This window comes from Scardinius erythrophthalmus (assembly GCF_964197995.2).
Source record: "Scardinius erythrophthalmus genome assembly, chromosome: 3".
In the NCBI taxonomy this organism is placed as follows: domain Eukaryota; kingdom Metazoa; phylum Chordata; class Actinopteri; order Cypriniformes; family Leuciscidae; genus Scardinius; species Scardinius erythrophthalmus.
The window spans coordinates 38,946,941-38,969,125 of record NC_138223.1 but is presented as its reverse complement, the minus strand read 5'-3'; the positions used below and the strand labels follow the sequence as shown (position 1 = coordinate 38,969,125).

Sequence of the window (22,185 nt, the reverse complement as noted above, 5' to 3'; positions counted from 1 at the left end):
TGGCCGATCAACTGTGTTTTATAACAAATAGAGTTGTGGAAATATAAACGGGCTCATTTGTCGGCGATCTTCGCATCAGCATGTAATCTCATCTCCATCGGGTGCTAAAAGAGCCGCACACAAAGCACTTTGGATTCTTGGCAAGTTCCCATTTAAGAGCTAAGGCAGAGCTGCAGAAATGTCATGCCCATCTCTCAAATGGAAAAGTGTTCTGTTAAAGGTTATAGGCCTAAACTTAGCCCTATTTGAAAAGAGCCATGGGATCTGCCAGAGTCAATCCCTTTCTCTAGATTGGGACTGTGTTTGCCCACATAGTCAGGGAAATAAGCAGACGCATTAATCCAGTTTGTGCACTAAACAACAACAATACCTTCAGATGATGAATATTGTGCACTGTGCGTGTCCACTGAGCAGATACAGTTCACAAAAGTAGAAATAAACTCAAATCTAGAGCTTTTCCAAGGAGACCATCCATCTGTTCTGATGGGAAATTGTTCTAATGGGAGCAATAAACAGTCTGAGGGCAGATAGGGACGAAAGTTTAAGATGTGCTTGAAGGACTAGTATGATGCTGTGGTTTATTTTGGGATGTTTATGGGTTGTCTTTACATTTTCTTTCATTAGAAAATTCAAAAATTCAAAATATCATACCATTTTCAACTAAGAAGAAGAAAGAGAAGAAGAAGAAGAAGAAGAAGAAGAAAGGTTTATTGAGCCCCAAATCAGAATGAGGACTGACTGATCATGTGACTCTGAAGACTGGGGTAATGGCTGTTTTATATATATATATATATATATATATATATATATATATATATATATATATATATATTAGGGCTGTCAATCGATTAATTTTTTTTTTTATCGCGATTAATCGCATATTGTCATGAGTTAACTCGCGATTAATCGCATTTAATCGCACATTTTTTTAATTGTTCTAAATGTACCTTAAATTAATGCTTTTCAAGTTTGTAATACTCTAATCAACGTGGGCATGGATAAATATAGATGCTTTATGCAAATGTATGTTTATTATTGAAACCATAGTCAATATAGAGCATAAGGATGAGATGTTTCAAAGGTCACAGATGTTTTTCAAAGAACTTGTTCATGTCTATTAGACACGTAGAAAGAACAAAAAAATGGCAGGTTACCATTACTTCTCTTTCTTTGCACTGAGCAATTTACTAACACAAACATGTTTAGATTTTTGCATGACAGGGCAGCTCTTCTGAAAATGCTAAATGTACATTTATTATTTATTAGCCTATTACATTGTAGTTTGTCTCTCTCTGTGCCCATTTTGATGAAGCTAAATTCTCAATAAAACTGTTTTCATTGGTATATTTTACTGTTTCTGTTGTCAAACAACGGAATGAATTTGAAATGGTGACTGAAACGCGACCCATTAAGACATAACCAGCTCTCCCTTCCAAGATGTTAAGTTAATCTGCACAAAAATTCTGATAATGAGCCGTCGTCTGATGAAATCAAATTCACATAAGATAAACACAATATCTGTGCTCTGATTTCGGCTATACTTGTAAAAATAGAGAAGCAACATAATATCTGTGCTTAACTGAGTTAAAGCGCTGCTCCTCCGCGCGAGACGCAGAGAGAGAGAGAGAGAGAGAGCGAGCGAGCGAGAGAGAGAGAGAGAGAGAGGTGCGCGCGCGCGCATGCTGAGAGAGCACTACCGGCGGTACCGGTAGATTCTCAGAAACTAAATAAGGTTTGGGCGCTTTGTTGAAGGGAAAAATCGCTAAAGGGGTCTGCAATGTCGCAAAGTTGGCAACACTGTGTATCTCCATTTCTCCAACTAGGTTTTGGGCCACGGGTAAAACAGAAAATACGCGCTGCGTTAATCGCACGTTAAAAAAAATAGTGCCGTTAATATGATTTTGCGTTAACGCGTTATTAACGCGCTAACTTTGACAGCCCTAATATATATATATATATATATATATATAATTACAGTCTTCAGAGTCACATGATCAGTCAGTCCTCATTCTAATTTGGGGTTCAATAAACCTTTCTTCTTCTTCTCTTTCTTCTACTTACATGGACATGGACATGGACATGGGCAGCATCAACACTCAGGTAGACACTGGCGTTTAAACAATGTTCAATTGGTACTAAGGGGCCCAAAGTGTGCCAAGAAAATATCCTCACACCATTACACATGGTACAAGGCAGGATGGATCCATGCTTTCATGTTGTTTACGCCAAATTCTGACCCGACCATCTGAATGTCACAGCAGAAATCAAGACTCTTCAGACCAGGCAACATTTTTCCTATCTTCTATTGTCCAAAATTGGTGATCTGACGATAGTGGCACTGGTGTGTTTTTTGCTGCTGTTGCCCGCCAGCTTCAAGGTTCAACGTGTTCAGAGACGCTCTTCTGCAGAACTCGGTTGTAACGAGAGGTTATTTGGCTCCCTGCTGGCCTGCACTCACAGTGCACTTAACGTTCTGGGCCGTGTTTTTGAAGAAAACAGGAAGAAAAGTGTTTTCCCTAATAGACTGTCCAATAGATTTATCACTTACGCAGCGCAGAGATTTTCACTTAATTGTACTGCACGCATCAGAAGATTATTAAGAGGGCATCTGACGTTGATTGAGGAAGTTGCCGCTTTACTCGCAAACTACAATTCATGTTCATCAATAAGGTTAGAACCTGACCCGTTATAAACCTAAATACACTCAAATTAAATCAGCTCAAACCAGTCTGGTCATTCTCCTCTGACCCCTGGCATCAACAAGGCATGTTCACCCAGGTTGTGCGTGAAAATCCCAGTAGATCAGCAGTTTCTGAAATACTTAAACCAGCCCGTCCGACACATATGCCACGTTCAAAGTCACATAAATCACCTTTCTCCCCCAGTCTGATGCTCAGTTTGAACTTCAGCAGATGGTCTTGACTATCACATGCCTAAATGCATTGAGTTGCTGCCATGTGATTGGCTGATTAGATATTTGCATTAACAAGCAGTTGAACAGGTGTACTTGAATGTCACATATCACTGTTTTTAATGTATTTTTCACCAAATAAATTCAGCCTTTTCAGGCATAAGAAAATCCACCCACTCCTTTTTTATTTCCCCATTAAACATCATACTGCTCTGGCCCTGCCCACAGCCCCTGACTGACAGTTCTGCATTACCATAGTTTCCGCCCTCAGCGAGTTGTACACTATCCGCCATTTTCTCCGCGCTCGAGCAGCTGTAGCGATAACAGGGTCTCGTAATCAATCCCAGTGTTCTGTTGTTGGATGTAAGAGGGAACATAAGAGTCTTCATTTTCTCCCATCATCTGAGCCACTGAGGACCCAGAGGATTAGTTTTATTTTGAAGGGAATGCGCCCCAAAATATACCAAAATTCGTTTATGTCTGCGCAAATTATTTCACTCCAGACTGCTTTGTGAACGAGGGTCAATACAAAGCAGGCTTTGCTAAAAAGTTGTTACTCAAGGATGGATCAGTACCAACTGTTCGTGATCCAGCTTATAGTCTCCGCAGAGAAACTGGTCACGGCTGTAATGAAAGGGAGAGCGCACACTTTATTACAGTTCATAAGAGTGGTTTTACGGATATAAAGTTTACCAGTTTATGAAGCACCCCCCGAAAAGGCATAAAGTATGTGTATATTTGTTTACTATTGGTTATAACGAGTGTTTCAGTGTAATTTGCAGTGTATGTTGATGATAATGAAAGGGAGAGAGAGAGTTTATGGATAAGACCTTAATGTACACTTATTGTACTGATTTTCTGGAGTGAAAACAGATGCTTCATCTTTTGTGTGATGTCCAATAAACTTCATAAAACCGATTAGTAAAGTTTTGGCCATCATTCGGATAGGGGTCCGCTACAACAGGCTTAGAGGATAAAAGCAAGATGACGAATAAGTTATAACCGTAATTAAACTAAGCCATACCTGTTCTATCTCCATACAGCATATATTCTCTGGCTCTGTGGCCATTATTGTCTGACTCCGGGTCGTAATGAACACCGCAACTGAGAGTTTCTGACATTTTATTGCATGAGATTGTCCTGTTTTGTTGCTGGCATGCCGGAAAATGAGCTCTTGAAGCTCCGCCCTCCTCTCGAAAGGGGGCCGGGAGCAGCAGATTATTTGAATTTAAAGGGACACACACAAAAAATATGTGTTCTTGCTCACGCCCAAAAAGTGACAATTTTAACATGCTATAAAAATTACCTGTGGTGTATTTTGAGCTAAAACTTAACATACACACACTGGGGACACCTGAGACTTATTTTACATGTTGTAAAAAGTAGAATAATTGGTGCCCTTTAAAAAAATCTAACTGAACTGAAAACATTTTAGCATAATATTGGTGCACAATATTAATATAATATAATGAATATAATAATATAAGTGCACATGCCAAAAATTTCTGAATATAAAATAAAATAATTTTATTAATAACTATTATAAATTAATATAATATAATATAATATAATATAATATAATATAATATAATATAATATAATATAATATAATATAATATAATATAATATAATATAATATAATATAATATAATATAATGCTGTTCAGGTTTGATTTTGGCTCATTATTCCAAGAATTGCTGCAGGTTGTTCCGGTTGGTATATGATCTTTTTATAGGCTTTTGGAAGGCAGAAAATAAAGAAATATTTCAACATAACTAGCTTTATTTGAAGTAGGGGAACATGGAGTCTCTCAAAGAGAAGAAAAGGCGTCTTACCTTTCTCTTGTTGGTGGGGCAGACATAGAGGTAACTCAAAACGGTCTTGACTCCCACTTTATCATTCAGTCTCTCATAAGTGCTGCCATAATCAGTTGATCTGCAAATAGAAGCAACATTCTCAATATGGCATTCAGAAGGCATTTAGTTTCTAGTGTGTGATGGGGGGAGTGGTGGTGGTGGTGTCCTGGTATTCCCTATGTCATGGGGACCAAATGTCCCCACACATATAGTAATACCAGTAAATGTTGACCCTGTGGGGACATTTTGTTTTTTTGGTCCCCATGAGGAAACAAGCTTATAAATGCTACAGAATGATCTTTTTTTGAAAATCTAAAATAGCAGAAAGTTTTGTGTGATGGGTAGGTTTAGGGGTAGGGATGGTGAAGGGGGATAGAATATACAGTCATATCCATGCTCCATTCATAACCTGGCCGAAATGAGTACATTCCCCAGCAAAGTGAATCGAGATTGGAATTTGTGGACCTCAGCTGAACTCAAATGATTGAACAGATTTCTGCAAATTATATTCATGAGGGTCTTTCACAGATTTTTTGTTCTTTTTCCTGGCTATTTATATTTCCCTGATCCTCAGCGATGAGCGGAATAGCTCGCTAAGACAAACACAATCTGCTGAGCATATGCTGAGCAATTCTGCCTTGTTCTACAAATAGCAAAACTAACATCATCCTGCAACCCCTGGGCATAACAGTGACAACTGATCCAGAGCATACGCTGATTTGTTTGGAAAGGCTAATGATATTTACAGTCTTGCAATACAGACGTGAGCACGGACGGTATGAACAAGTCCCTAACAGAGATAAGAGACTACTGAATGATACCAGCATTTCTAATCGATGTAACAAATGAAAGTATTTTATTTCGCATAATATATTGATGTGCAATGGCACGTCAGAGGTGCTGAGAGGTGTTTATGCTCTATGTGTTTATCATTGCAACCAAAACAACAGGTGCTATTGCTGAGAAAATACATTCTGAACTAGTGAAAAGCACTTTACAGGTCACATGAGGAGCACAGGGAAAAAAAACACCCGACAACCACAATATATAATAAAGCTGTTGATTTTAACATTTAAAATCATTTTATCAAATCACATTGCATTTAAGTACAGTAAATGTTTTTTTAGATAAATTAATATATATATATGTATATATGTATGCATGTATAAATATATATATATGTATATATGTGTATGTATATATATGTATATATATATATATATATATATATATATATATATATATATAATAGTTTTATATAGCCTATACTATAAAGTACATAATATATAATGTATATATACAGCTTGATATACTAAGACTGAAAATTTTCTCTAGATGTTAAAATTAAAACCTATGCCTGTGAATACAGAAACATCATAACAAAAACACACTTATAGGGTTTTTTTTTTTGGTTTTTTTTTCAAAGTTCTTGTCAACTCTACAAAATCCACTGCATGTACCCGGTTCCTGTGTTTTTTATTTGTCAAAAGCTTAATAGAGTTTCATGTTTTACTTTGATTTCCTTTTCCTGAACTAGCTCTCCCCTCTCCTCCAACCCCTCATTTTACCTCAGCCACTCTGTCTTGCCATTCCTGCCATCTCTATTTTTGCTTCCACCTCTCTTTTTCTCCTGAGTGTTGCCTATTTCAGCTGAGTAAAATATGCTTGTGTCCCGTCTCTCCCACTGATTTCTCTCTCTTATTCAACGTCTATGTGGGAATATAACGCTCTTATTTGTATATCTCAAATGTATATTTGCTATTTAAGCCTTTAAAGAATAGTTCATCCAAAAATAGCAGATTCTGTCATAATTTACTCACCCTTATGTCACTCTAAACACCTTATGATTTTCTTTCTTCCGAGGAACTCACAAGGTGAGTTTTTGAAGAACATCCTGGCCTGATTCTTTCAAAATATCTGACAACTCTCATTCAAATGTTGTATATTCCACACAAAAGCTACACTCTTAAAAAATAAAGGTTATTTATTGCCATTGATCATGATGGTTCCATGAAGAACCTTTAGCATCCGTGGAAACGTTCCATTGTACAAAAGGTTCTTTATAGTGGAAAAATGTTCTCTAGATTCTTAAAATCTAATAAGAAAAAAAAAGTGGTTAAGAACTGTTTACTGAAAGGTTCTTTGGGGACCCAAAATGGTTCTTCTGTAGCATCTCTACCAAAAAAAACCTTTTGGAACCTTTTCTTTTAAGGGTGTGTTCACACTTGTAGTTTGGTTCACTTGGTTTGTTTGGTCCGGACCAAAGAAAAAAAAAATTGTCCTGGTCCATTTAGCATTCACATTGGAATTTTAACATCGAACCTAAAGATACCGAACCTAAATGCATAGGGATATGTTCACAACCTGATTGGTCGACTTTTATTACGTTAGATGGAACTTACCGACATCCAAAACAATGCTGTGTTCTGGGCTAAATGCGCTCGCTGTATGTGCGTAGCTACATATGATGGTATTTTGACCAGTTGAGAACTCGTGAAGAGCTTATAAAATGTATAAAGGAGTTAAAACAGCAGCAGGAATCTCTCCGTCACACACACAAACGAAGATCTGCTGTGAGACGCGGTTCTGACGCCTGTACCGAACTGTGATGAGCAACATCACGACTATGACGAGAAAAACAAGTAATAAAAACTCAGTGAGTGTTTTAGCGCAATTTTCTCACGTCATGGGATCACAACACTAAGAGATAGTAAATATTTTCCTGGATTTTTTTTTGTGCGTTCCCGAGATTAGACCTTCCTTAACATAATGCCGAAAACCCGAAGTCTCTAGGTGGTCTGGTTGAGGAGTAGATAGAAGTACAAGATTGGTGCGCACAGAAAAAACAGAAATCATGAGTTAACAATCGCAATTTTGTCCGGTGGAAAATTGCGCTAAAAAGGTATACTGGAGCATTATCCCATTTTTGGTTAGTTTACATGTCTTTGGTCCGTGTTCCGTTCATGTATCATTCGAACCACACCATAGTTGGTTTGGAAGCGGATCGAGACCCATCTTTCCAGTGTTTTCGGTCCGCTTGTTTAATGCGCCAGGGCTCAGATGGCAGCGTTCACACTTATTCAAATGAACCGCACTAACAGAGCAATCACACCAGGGTTCGTTTTAATTGAACCAAACATCTCAAGTGTGAACACACACAAAGAGTTTGTGTGTGAGGAACAGCTTGAAATTCATGACCAAACGTCACAAATTCACTGAAGTGAAGTAGCAATCTGATTCATGAATGAATCGTTATTTCGAGTTGGATCTTTTCACGTAATCTGAATGAATCGGACTGATCAGGTTCTCAAGTTCAACTCATTCCCTCATGAATCATTTGCAGCTCAGTCTAACTGGAGATGAAGATTTTCAGTGCACAATTGACAGTTCAGCATGTTCTTCACACAACGCTATCTTATAAGTAATTGTAATATTTAACAAAAATACCTGATTTATGATGCTTCTGCATCCTTTTTGAAGATTTCTTCTTCATTCTTTCCCAGAAAATGTGACTCAGTGAAATGTGGCTCTAACATGTCATGTACCGTCATGCTTTTGTTTAAACTACTTGTGAACAAGTTAAAGCTGAAAAATATCACACATGACAGCTCACAAAAAAAACATTCACATTTCTGTGGGGACCAACACAAAGTAAATAATTCATGCTCTCCCAATGACTTGCATGTAAAATATAGCCGAAGCAAAAGCAAGAGAATAGGCCCAGCTTCAAGTCTGAATAATTTAGTAGAAGAAACGAGCTGTTAGCCAACACAATCCTCCCCGAATCTCTAATACTTCTCCATCACGTTAGCTTGCTGTTCACAGCAATAGTGCAGAGACGATAGTGTTTTGAACACCATCACTGACCCCATACCAAAGTGACAGTCTCAGAAACACATCCCACACACCGCTTCCAAACAGAGGCAATCTAATTTGAGGCACCATGAGGATTCACATTTTCCATCGCTCAATTCCTTTTTTCCTCTTCCTAGGAACGGGTCCCACCACCAATAGGGCAGTAATGGATTTTAGTGAAATTACAATGCAATCTTCCCTTTACTGTTTTATTTTGGAGTGGCAGCAAAATAAAGGCACAACGATTATTCACAGCAGGACCGTCACTCCTTCTAGATATAAATGTAAAAGGAAAGTGAAGTGAGAAATAAATAGAGAAAAAATATAGAGTAAAAAAATGAATGAATGAATGAATGAATGAATGAATGAATGAATGAATGAAATTTTCCTGCCAATTTTAGGATGTAAAAACTGTGTATTTTCATGGCACTCCACCGGAAAAAAAGAAGCACAATAGCATGTAATAGCAAAACAACAAAGCAAATAAATAAATAAATACATTTACAGTAATAAATTGGATGTCTTCTTTAATATGATATCTATTTAATACACTGTGTTATTCAATAATAGACATTACCTCAATAGTTATTTAATATAGAAACCAGCAAAACATAAATATAACTAGAAAATATATACCAGAAAAAAAATATTTCTATATATTGCTAAAATATCTATATTGTTTCAGAGTAAGAAGTGTTCGGCTTGAGACTGCTTTCATATATTTTAGTAAAAGATGAGTTCCTTAAATGGATTCATTTAAAAAAAAAAGGAAAATAAAGTACAGTACAGTATCACTATAGTTAAGGTAGCACAGCAGGAAATAAGCTCATAATATATTGTCTTGTCATAAGAAGATTGAGGTGGTTCATATTTTTATAGTATCATGACATTCTGAAAGAATAATGTTAATAATGTTCATGTTGGCGGTTTTATTATTTTTATGATGTCAGAAGAGACAGGAGTTGAATTATGAAGGTGTGAGCCTCTGCTAAAAGTGGCGTGAGGGTTTCCTGCATTTGTATGACTTTCTTCTATGTTTATAATGTTTTCCTTGCACACAGCTAAGAAAGATGTGGTTTGTCACGTTATTCAATTATTCAATTCCCGCCAGAAGAGCTCTGTCGAGGCGGCTGGTATAATTATGTTTATACACCTGCTAGCGAGTTTGGAGGATTGCGACGGGGACTTTAGAAAACCATTAAGAATAACGAACATCAAAAAACAGTATGTTAGGAGAAAAACACAAGTCAGACACATAAAAGACCAATAAAAGCAAATGCCTGAAGCAGTGGCGACATTATAACACGGCCTAAAAACACAGCATGGACCTTTTCCAGCCTTCAAGGAGAGAAATGAATGCCGTGAAAAAAGCACTGCATCAAAATCCCAGTGTGAATTTAAGTTTGGGATCTAAAAAGAGACTTTGTTCTGCGGTGGCACGTGTGTGAACGTTTCACACTGAAAGCTACGGGGATGGGCACACTTTGGTTAAACATAGGCAATGGCTTTAAGGCACATTTTGCGTCTCATATGGTATCACTGTACCTTGTCTTCTATTTTCACGTTGAAGATTGGAATGCACATCTGGGAAATATGGCATTTCAACAGGAAAAACACACACAAGAAAACTGTTTGTGTTCAATGCGGAGACACCCAATGCCAAGACGTGATTCCCGACATTTGACCATGTGCCATCTTTGTTTCTGTGAAAATTGGCTTAGTCCTCTGAATCTGGAACTGCACGGCGAAAATGAAACTCGACACAAACTTTCAGTGAATGTACTGTAGGAAGCATGGTAGACAAAGACATGTGAAAACGAGAGGTTTGGTGGCCAGGTATCACGTTAGGGATTGTCCGTGAGGAGAAGCCAGATGGTGAGGCAGTAAAGTAGAACAATGTGGAGGCATGTGCACCAGGCTCCAGGGATGGCAAAAGAACAATGAACACAGAAGAGAACTTCAAAAACAAGCCACCACATCCAACCTCAAAAATTCACTCTAAATACACAGAATAACCGAGGAAGTAACATAACTGTTGTTTCAATCAATTCCATTCTAATAGGTACAGTATAACTCTGATGCATATGATGTATAAAAATGATTTTGTTTGATATTTTTTCTTTCATGTGCAGAAACCTTGGCCCTAGAAGTGTGAAATCCGAGGTGCCCGACGTACCTCTGATGTGTAAATTGGCCAGAATGAATATGGAAATCATGTAGCGTCATTTATTTCCGGCGCCTGAAAAGGCAAAAGGGAGAAGAAATGATTCTCCTCTTACTGTATAAATAACTAATTGCTGGTGAGCTTTCAAACTAGTTGGCTTTCGGTATCACTTCAGTGCGTCATCAAGCCTGATTGTGGTTGACAAAATAAAGACTATTAACTTAAAAAATCTTAAAGTCAAAATTATGGAAGGATTTCAAATGAAGTTGTTGGCGATTGTATGACAGAGCCATGTATAAATATGCAGTAATACAGAAGCATGACTAATGTTTGTAATGATCATAGTTTGGAGATGGTGCTGTGTGATTTGCTCCATTCGTTTTAAGATTATTATATTCACATGTTAACATAAATTTTAACACAAACTAGATTTGAAGGTAAATGCACCATAATAATTTATTGTTACACTGTCTAAAAAGGGAAGCAATGTGACAAAATACACTGATTATAATTAACAAAGCTGTTATATATCTAAGCTATTAATATATTAACTGACACCCACGACGGGCACTTGTAGTGTAAACCGCTTTGTTGATTATAATGATGAAAAGTGTATACTTTAATTCAGAAAGAATGCATGTCAAAAGTGACAATAAATACATGTATAATGTTGAAAATTTTATTTTGAAATAAATGCTGTTCTAATTTAAAAAAAAAAAAAAAAAAACACAGCACAATAATTTTCTACTACTAATAATAAAATTATAATAGTATGTTTACTGAGCAATTTAACAAGGACGATATAGCACTGAAGTGGTAACACTCAAAATGGAGCTTTACCATTACAGAAAACAATTAAAAAATACAATAAACAAAAGTCATTTAAAATTTTAATATTTCAAGATATAGGGCCCTATCTTGCACCCAGCGCAATTGACTTTGTACACCGACGCATGTATTATTACTATTTTGCACCCGCGCAAAGCGCACTTTTCCCTCCACAGACGCACGTCGGTAAGTTAGGAAATACACTTGCGCTCCCCGGGGCGGTTCAGCGCAAAGAGGAGGCGTGTTCCGGCGCAAATGTTCCTTCATGCTATTTTGCAGACAATTGCACCACTAACCAGGAAAAAATAGTTTAAAGTCAGTGGCACGTTGCGCATGTTATTCATATGCTATTTTAAGGCCGCATGCTTGGCCATAATCAATGTAGCGTGTGCACAACGCGCATACACTTTGCTTCTCTCATCTACACAGAAGCAGCAGTTTTCATTTTTGCAAATCATACATTATTACAATAGATAGATAGATCAATGTAACTTCTCTCTCTTTTATGGCCGTGACGAGAGCATTGCTCTCCTTGGCTGTGAACCGCTCCTGGCGTGCACCTGGCAAATCCGCCGTTACAATAGCAATCCGCTATGGAAAATGGCTTTAAGCGCGTCTGCTCTTAAAGGGAATGTGAGATGACTCTCTGATTGGTTTATTTCACGTTACGCCCAAACCACACCTATGAGTAATGAAGCTACTTCAGACCAACCCCTTTTAGATTTGCGCCGGGCGCAAGAGTCATTTATCCCGCTGGGAAAATAGCAACAGCGCCCAAGACCAACCCACAAAGTTACTTGCGCTTTGCGCTTGACACTTGCGTTTCAGATCGTTAAAATAGGGCCCATAATGTTGTGTTTTAGACTGTAAAAAAAAAAAATCGTATGAACTTTTGAATTGCAGTCTATGGAAATCTCTGTATCTCACTGTTGCCAAGTCTACAGTCCAATTAGTGAAATAGTGAAAGATCTGTAAGTGTCAACATTTCCAGTGTAGACACAATGTAGGACGTACAAGTTTGATCAATATTCATTTGCACATCAAGCCTCTCTGGAAAAATCCCACACAGAGCAGACAAATCTCATCAAGACAATCTCAACTTCTCATCAAGACAAACTCCCAAAGATCTAGTTTAGACCTCTGTGATTCCACCTAAAAAAATAGAACTTGTTCCTGATCTGTTCCTCAATGCACAGACACACATAGCTCTACTTTTCTGATGCCAGCTGGCCACTGTCCAGCAGATAGTGTCCGTGTTTGCTCTGATAACACCGGGCAAAAACACAAAGGTGTAGAGAGCAGAGAAAAAATGAAAGGAAGGGAAAGATACCCACTGGATCAATCGCTTGGCCTTATATTCCACAGGGAGACTTGAAAAGGATTGTGAATGGGAAAAAAAAAATCGTACTTGAACTTGTGCTAGTTAGATGAGACTGTAGAGACCTGAATCCCTCTCGCTTTGGCAGCCCTGGGGCTAAAGTGAGCCTGGAGGATGGCAATACACATTCAGTATTGTTTGGATGTGTGGGAACAAAGGCGGAAAGGGAGGTGAACACGGGCGAAACGCAGGAACGACGCATCACTGCCGGCTTTAAGATTCTGTTATGATATATTATGCCGAGGAAGTTTGTGTGTGAGGTGGAGGTTAATCTGACTCCAGGCTGCCGACGTTGACATGAATCAAGCGTTTGCACTGACAGACTAACTGTGTGGTGGTTTGGGGGGAAGAGACAAGACAGGAAGAAGGAAAGAAAATAATAAATGAATTATTTCACGAGCAGCATAGCTCATCCTGGGTCGACATTTCATTCAGTAACCATAGGCAGTTTTGATTTACAAGCTGTTTAATGTTGATGATCGCGTTAAACGCGTCCTCATGTGGATGAAAGAGGCTACAAGTTGACTCGAAACTGAAAAGACACCGTTTTATCGTGAGATCGCACCCCTTATGGGCGGGTTGAAAACATGCGGAACGAGCTCCTACTACTGGCTGTAGTCTCTCGCCTCTGGTCAAAAAAGCCTCCATCTGAGTTTTTTTTCCAGACACACAATACAGAAATCGCTCATCTCAGGGGGACATGAGGGAGGGAAGGACGGTCATTCGAAAATACTACCGGGTTTCTACTGATACAAAGCTTAATGCTAATCGGTGAAGTATCCCTAAAGTTACCGTTTTTAGGTTTCATCATAAATGTTTGTCCAATAAATCGCAAATAAGCTTTGTGCTTTGTTACTTTTGATACGAAACAGTCTCAGCGTTCAAATTCTGTCCATTTTATTACAAAATTCAAACAACAAATACCGTTTCGGCGCTCTTTATTGTGGCGCGAGTGAGAGATCACTACAGCACCTCAGTTCAAGCCAAGCGGAGCGCGAGTGTAATCGATCATTCCTTTCTTTTTTACTACGTTACAGAACGAAATAAACATGAATGAAAATCAGAAAATATGTTGAAAGAGACAGTCCAACTTACCGAAATCTGTATCATGTCTCACTCTCATGTAATCATTCCATCAGTGTTTCAACCGCAGAAAGACGTCAATAAAACAGCTTGTAAACTGCTTTGTCACGAAAAGCCATTCGTTGATCATTATCTTGATAGTCAGCAAGAGAGCTCGCCTCCAAGTGGACAAGGGTGAGAATTGCCGTTACAAGATACAATAGATCACCCTCAACTAACTTACTAACTGTTTTTATGCGTGAGTTATTGAATCACTTCGTTCAAAAACACAGATTAATTTAGGGACAAAACAATGACTGTGTTTCTGAGTGGTTTATGAGAATCATTCATTCAACCAATTTGTAAAAAAAAAATGGTGATTAATTCAGTAACTAAACACAATTGCCTGGAGGCAAATGTCTGTCTAGTTCTCAGCGAGATTTTTAAATATGTATTACATTTTAAAATAACTTTTTTATATATTTAAAATAAAATAAAATTTCTACTGTGATGCAAAGCTGAATTTTCAGCATCATTACTCCAGTCTTCAGTGTCACATGATCCTTCAGAAATCATTCTAATATGATGAATTTGCTGCTCAAGAAACATTTCTTATGATCAATGTTGAAAACAGTTGTGCTGCTTAATATGTTTGTGGAAACAGCATTTATTTTATTTTATTTTATTTATTTATTTTTAAGCATAAAAATCTTAATTTCAGCACCATGAACAATACCACAAAATTGCACAGCTTGTACAGGCAAGGTGTGTTTTTCAAATCAACTTGCCGGATGATAAGTAAGAAAAAGCCTTTAGACTTATATTAAAAAGAAGGACCTGAGCCATAGGCACCAATATTTCATAAACTGAATATTGATTTATACCTGTAACAAACTACATAGAAACCATCCAGAACAACCTAGCAACCACCTAGCAAAATGGCAAGGAACATCCCAGTATAGTATACCCTAGTTTGTTCAAAAATCAGGTGTGCTGTTTCCTGAGGATGCCACCAGGGCAGATCAATATTAAAGGAGGATAACAGTGATATGGGAAACAAAACAGGAAGTTTTGCTGAAACTGCGTGACGCTTGTTGTGTTATAAAGACTGAAGCCTCTTGAACACTCTTGACCTCCACACTGTAAAAAATTATTCTGTGGCTTAGTAAATATTACAGAAATTGTTAACTTTATTAACTTAATAAAATCTCTGTATATCGTTTACTTGATTGTTTGAGTTAAACATACCAAAATAATTGAGTAAAAATCCAACAGTTAATTTTAGCTAAAATTTACAGATATATTTAAGTTTTTTTCAATAAAATAATTTAGTATTTGACTAACCAATTATTTCTTTATAATATACTTAATATATATGTGAAATTTCTATCAAAATATTTGAGAATGTTTAATTAAACTGATCTGTTTCAAGAAACAAAAAAATTGCTTAATTCAAATCAATATTATTAATATATTTAACACGCTCTTAAAATTGAGTAAGTTTACTCAATTAAAACAATGCCCCTCCCCCTCCCCCACCCTCTGACGTGACGAAAACTCGACGGTTGGAGTGAGCGTGGCGGTTTGAACTCTCCAGTCTCCAGAACAACAGCTCTCTTCTCAGCGTCGCAGATTTGGTGCATTTTCACTGTGAAATTCAGGTTGGTGTATGTTTTATTTTATCTATAAAATCATTACTGTGCTTTAAATCATATTTAATGCAAAACAACATAGCCTACAGAGGCGTAATTCCACACCTAAACGAGACGAGAGCCGCGTTTGTCTTTTTGCGTGATTGAAACGCTTTGCATAAACACATGACTGACTTTCATAATGATAATGAATATAATTATTATCATTTGGATGATAAAATGTCCTCAGAACTATCACTTTTTGTTTATTGGCAGGTTATGTCAGTCGCTCGCAGTATCTTTCGGCTGTGCCTCAGACAGTGACTGTGAGTGAAACGCAGGACGGCGGTATGAAGTTCAAAGTTCACCCGCAGAGCGCAAGTCTGTCTCCGGCACGAGGACCAGCGCAGATTCGGTGGATATTGGATAACAGAGTGGTTGATTACACTTGAATTAGGCTACCTGAATGTTTAAATATTTCATTTTTACTTGTTAAATCAGTTTAAATGCAGGCAATATTGTATACATGAAAAAACAGTCTAAAATGTGCTGTATTGCTGTACTCATTGAAAATAAAGGCCAATGTAATGTATAATGGTGGTTGTCTGGAGTACTATTTTTATCAAAGGTTTAGAGAAAATAAAAAAGTTAATATTACTCATTAATAAAAACAGTTAATATTACTCATAAATATTGTTTTTTTAATGTTTAAATGTTAAATTATTTCTACTCAATTTTATTTGTTAATGTACTAGATGCAGTTACTCAGATTTACTTATTTTTTTTACTTGCATTTACTCAATTCATACAGTATATTTCATTGATTTCACAGCTTTAAAATTTACTCAATTTTTTTGAGTGTAAAAATGTTTCACCAATAAAATTGAGTAAATAATAGTTAAACTTTTTACAGTGCAGTTATTGTCTCACTGGTGATTTGTGCATGTTGCTTGGAAAACTTCGGTAATGACTGTTAGCGTCACACTGTCAGGACGGAATACTTGCAGTGGAGTAACACACTTTTGTTCATTTTTAAATCCCATTGTTGTATCACTACAGTTCCATCGGAGAGCTCGACCAGACTTGACTTCACACTCAGATGCATGACTGAAAGTTTTATGATGACTATGACAATCCATTCTGCTAAGCCGAGACGAGGACGGCGGAGACGTGACGGATGTGTTTGCTATCAGGGTGTCCAAGGAAATGGCAGCAAATAAAATTTTCATAATCTGGATTTCCTCAGCAAGCTTATCTCAGTAAGAAGAGAGCTTGTGTGCATGATGTAATTGTGTTTAATGCTGGAATGTACATTCACACCAATACTTTTACCCATCAACACTTTAAAGCCCCTGTTAGATTTTGCTGTATTTCGCCGAGCAGTGGTTTGGGTGGCTCACCAATGTATTAGATTTCTCACATACATAAAATAGGTAAGCTTGACCAGAGTTTTTGTGGGGAGAAGAATTTATTGAAGGTTTGTAGTGTAGCAGTCCTTCATCAGCGATGTTAGCATGTCGCCCTTCAACAATCTGAACCCAAAGTTCTGTCTGTGATAGAATCTTGCTGTCTCACAGTTGTCTGTGAGACAGAACTTTATACATGAAGACAAATGGGCTACAAACAATAGAAAACTGTTAGGGCCTCCCACAGGTGACCGATCTACCCCTGCAATCTACTGAGCAATGCTGTTTCTTTGTCATTCACACCAATCAGATTCTATGGGCCATACATCTGTATGGACCATTTGCTGAGTATTTTCTCCTTAAAACTGCAGTGAACCAAAGACAGACTCAAAAACTCAGTTTGAAATCACTGGTGTTTCTGACATCACAAACCTTGTAACCAATCAGCTCAACATGATCATCAACGAGTGGATCTCTGAGCTGGTGTGAGTGAGTGGAGGCGGGGATAATTTGCATATCTATAGAACCGCGTATACTTAATGAGGCACAGGTGTAGTTACATTCAAGCTATTTTAAGACATGAAGAATTGTTTAAATATGTTTAAATATGCCATTTCGGTGATCAAAGATAAGTTTTAAGGGATAAAATTATTGCCTACAATAATGTTTAAGAATGTTCGTAATTTTATTGAAAAAAAAAAATGTAAAAAGACTGAATTAGTTAACTGTAAATTACCTTCCCAAATCATTGCTCTTATTGTTAACTAAAACTAATACTATAAAAAAGAGTTACCGTTCGTCAAATTAAATCTGAAATAAAATAAAATTGAAATATTAGATGCCTTAACTGAAATACAATTAGTTTAAATTGAAAGATTCAAAAGAATTTAATTTAAAACTAGGACTATAAAAAATAAAGCGAATAAAGATAAGCACATAAAAAAATTACTTAAACTTAAACTAAAGTTAAATTTAAAAATAAAAATAAAAATGTAAAAATATAAACTAATTCAAAACATTAATAAGTACTATAAATAATTTTGGAAGCCCTGAACCGCAACATAATTTATAATTTTTTATATATATATATATATATATATATATATATATATATTTATTTATTTATTTTGAGGATAAAGTCAAAATATTTCGAGAATAAAATCAAATGCAGTCTTCCTTAGAAGATGCGCTCGTGAAGTCAAACTGCCTCGGTCATGGATCTAAACATAATAGTAGCTTTTTACTTTTATCTGGGTTTTCAACAAATTGTTTGTTATTGTTTATTGCATTATTTTAGTAGTGTGTTAATATAGCTAATTGTTCATGGAAATGTCAATATTAAACATATGTAACTTCGTCACTGAAACTGCACAAATACTTTCTATGTGCAAGCCTCACACGAAGAAAGAAATACACACAAGGTGAAGTTACTCCACGAATTGAGTCCAATTCAGTCTATTACAATTGGTTGCGCTGTACCCCTGCAGTTATTTTGGCAATCCATGACAGCGTATCGGAGAGAAAAGTCACAGGCGGTCGTTTAGTCTGTCACCCAAAAACAGTCGGTATAGGTGTGACACCCTCATCCAAAAGCGAGTTGGCTAGTGGGACGCCGCCTTAAGCAATTTCCTCGTGAAACCGCAACAAAGACTAACGTATCTCCTCACACACAAAGACGCTTTCAATCTGGCACAAGTATACACCTTTCAATTTCCTCTCAGACACACAGCAGAGACAATCACACACACGCTCACACAATTCAGGCCTGAGGCAGACTGTCAGCGGCAGTGTCTCTGCTCTAATAACAGAGCTCATTGAAGCATAATTGAAAATGACTTTGGAGAATTGCCACATTAAGGGAGCATGGTGGATATCTGCAGGTGTTAAGGAGAATTGTGTTCGAGAAAAATAGACTGAGAAAGAGAGAGAAAGAAAGAGATGAAAGCCGTGGAGGGGTTTCCCGACAGACACAGAGAAAAAGCTAAATGCGGAAAAGGAGGGTGATAGGGAGGAACGGAAGGGGATAGAGAGTGGATAAATAATAGAACTAATAGCATTTACATTTATAGACGGCCCGCAGTCGGAGAGGACGTTCCCTTCTCTACAGGTTCTGAAGGTGACCTCAAGAAATGAGACATCTTTCAGGAGAGAGATAGAGAGAGGTGAGATGGGGAGAAGAGGAAAACAATGATGCACGGATTGCAAAGACGACAGTTCTCCTGCAGATGTGCATTTGCGAGGTGTTTCGGAGAGACCGTGAAATTATGTAGTATGAATGTTGAAGCGAAGCTCTTCACGCCAACAACACAAAGGTCAGAGAGCTCCAAAAACAAAACACTGAAACACGGAACAAAATAATACATACAAATGCAAAACAATGGAGGAGACTAGAAGCAAGAAAACAAAAGTAGGCCGGGAAAAAATAAAATGAACACTATTTACACTCAGCAATGGCCAGCAAACTTCCCAGGCAATTACAAAGAAATGGCGAGTAACACTGAATTTAAAAAAAGAAAAACTGAAATAGTATTTACTTGTAAAACCTACTGCAATTTTTACCATGGGTCGTGACCTTTAAAGGTAGGGTAGGTGGGATTTTTGTAAAAAACTTTTTTTCAAATTTGTTTAAACTGTCTTTATATAACAATACATAATTCAAATGTAAGTGCTCTGAAAAAAGAGAGTATAAAAATCGAGTGACTGTAGACCTTTTAATCTGCAATAAACACAGCTCATTATTTCCATTCGGGACAAAACAATTGATTGGTTTGGGCGACTGTCACTCACTCTCGCAACCATGGCTACCACCCCTGTTGCTAGATCTGCCCATATGCGCGCGCACCCGTTTGATTTGAGGAGTGCAAGAGAGGAACCTACGAAGAGTAAAATTATGGCAGAGAAAGAGCATTCAAAATTCAAAGCACCTGCATATGCAGTCTGCGAAGGCAAACAAGGCAAAAACTACTTCCCCGGACCCTGGTTGCCCGCACTCTTGAACGACCTCCTCTGCTTCGCCCTCGACCCCGGACCTGTCCTTGAACCGACGAAGCGGTACTTGTCTCCGGAGTGTAGTCCTCACTAGAGTCATTCATCATGGAAACTCGCAAAACACCGTATATGTTATGAATCTTACACGAAATTCACCTTCATCACAGATGGTAATGGAAAAACGTGTATCAATGCAACCTGTTTTAGCTTTGCCTTATAAATATAGCTTGTTACCTATAAATATAGCTTATTACCGAATCAAACAAAGTATATTTTTAACTTTACCAGTATCGATATGCTAGCTTGATAGTGAGTACTAAAATAAATCTTATTTGTTTATATTTATAGTGATAAAGTTAGGTATTTTATTACATGTGATTCTGACATGATGTCACTGCATGCACTGCGCTCCTTCCTCTCCACTTGTCTCAGGTAAATAAACGCGTCTTCCAGCTGAGCCTGAGCGTTTGGCGTCGCGCGTTCATGTGTTTTGGGGGCGTGGCTTTGGAAGGAGCTCAGAAGGGAGGGGGTGGAGTGAATGGAAATAATTAGCTGTGTTTACATCAGTCGTGAGAGGTCTACAGACACTCGATTTTTATACTCTCTTTTTCAGAGTACTTACATTTTAATTATGTATTGGTATATAAAGACAGTTTAAACAAATGTGGATTTTTTTTTTTTTTTTTTTGAAAAATCCTACCTACCCTGCCTTTAACTTTGTGTCTGTAAAAGATCATTTAAGTATAATTTGTACATAATAAAATGCACGCTAAGGGCAAAAGGTCATGTAAGTTACATTATAAATGCCTCACGCTGTCTTTTTTTTAACCAAATCCAAATTCAACACCGCACTCTGTTAAGATTAAAGGTCTGGAGCAGTTTCTTGACTTACAGGTCAAAACGCCAGACTTGTTGGTTTCTGGCAGCCAGAGCTTTGACTTATGGGATAAGGAGATATGGTCGGGTCCACATTGCAAATTATTCCTACTAAGAACCGACTTAAACAAGAAAGGACAGACTTGATCAACATGCAAAGCAATGTAGCACAGTTTGTATTTTTACATGCAATTTAGGGTGGTTATCCGAAATGGATAAATAACATGCACACTGACAATAATAGAATGTTGGGTAACACTTTAGAATAATGGTTGATCGTTAAAATTGACATATCATGAAAATTGGACTTTTTCCATGTTTAAGTGCTATAATCGGGTCCCTGGTGCATCTACCAACCCAGTAACTTTTGTTTTGGTAGGCCTTTCTCTGCAAGCATGTAAAAAAAAAAAAAAAAAACATCAGATTCCGCTCCCCTTCTTACGTAGGAAAGGGATCTTATTATAATATCACCATCTCTTGATCTGAATGTTTCCACCCACGGAGCGTTTTTGCTCACACCCAGAAAGGGGCAACTTTGGCAATTTAATAAATGATCTGGGGGGTTATTTTGAGCTGAAATTTCACAGACACATTCTGGGGACACCATAGGTTTATATTACATCTTGTGAAAAGGGGCATAATATGTCACCTTTAATAGAAAACTTTGCAGAAAGTAATGCAGGACAAATGAGTAGTACTACAGTACATTAAAATTTTAGCTACTGCTATTAACTAATATAGAAACCAGATTACCTTTAACCCTTAAACACATACCTCGGGTCTTCAGTGACCCGCGACGTCGTTCACTACCATCCTCCTCATTCATTTTTTAAAGTTAGTCATCAACCTTCTTAGCATTCCTCAATCAATTCATTATAAACAATATAACCAGAAAAAAAACATAAAATTATAAAAGAATGCCTGTTTTCCCATTAATTTAAAAATAAATTGTGTTAGTATAGATTTTTTTTTCTGCAAAACAATAATTGAATCTTTGATGACTGAATGAGTGCAATTCACCTTTATTTCACAGGATGGCAATGTCTGATACACAATGATTAAGTGATGTTTCACTCATAGTTACCGCAGGCAGAAAACAAAAGAATAGGAAGTATCATCAGCAAAACTTGAAATTGCTCAGTGATTTATTGCAAAGCAAGTACTGAATGCAATCAAATATAAGTGTCACTGTCACTTGATGGTGGATCAGGTGAAGAAGCTGTCTGTGAT

At 37.2% G+C, this 22,185-nt stretch overlaps 1 protein-coding gene across 1 annotated transcript in view; it reads right to left on the bottom strand.

Annotated features, from left to right (window-relative positions):
- The window catches only part of sorcs3a (sortilin related VPS10 domain containing receptor 3a), a gene marked incomplete at its 5' end in the record, with an annotated part of 250,852 nt that overhangs the window by 116,017 nt on the left and 112,650 nt on the right, over positions 1 to 22,185 (bottom strand). Inside the window, one exon of the mRNA XM_081360716.1 lies at positions 4,747 to 4,846. Within this exon, the coding sequence (XP_081216842.1) occupies positions 4,747 to 4,846 (100 nt within the window). The remainder of the gene's footprint in view (positions 1 to 4,746; positions 4,847 to 22,185) is intronic.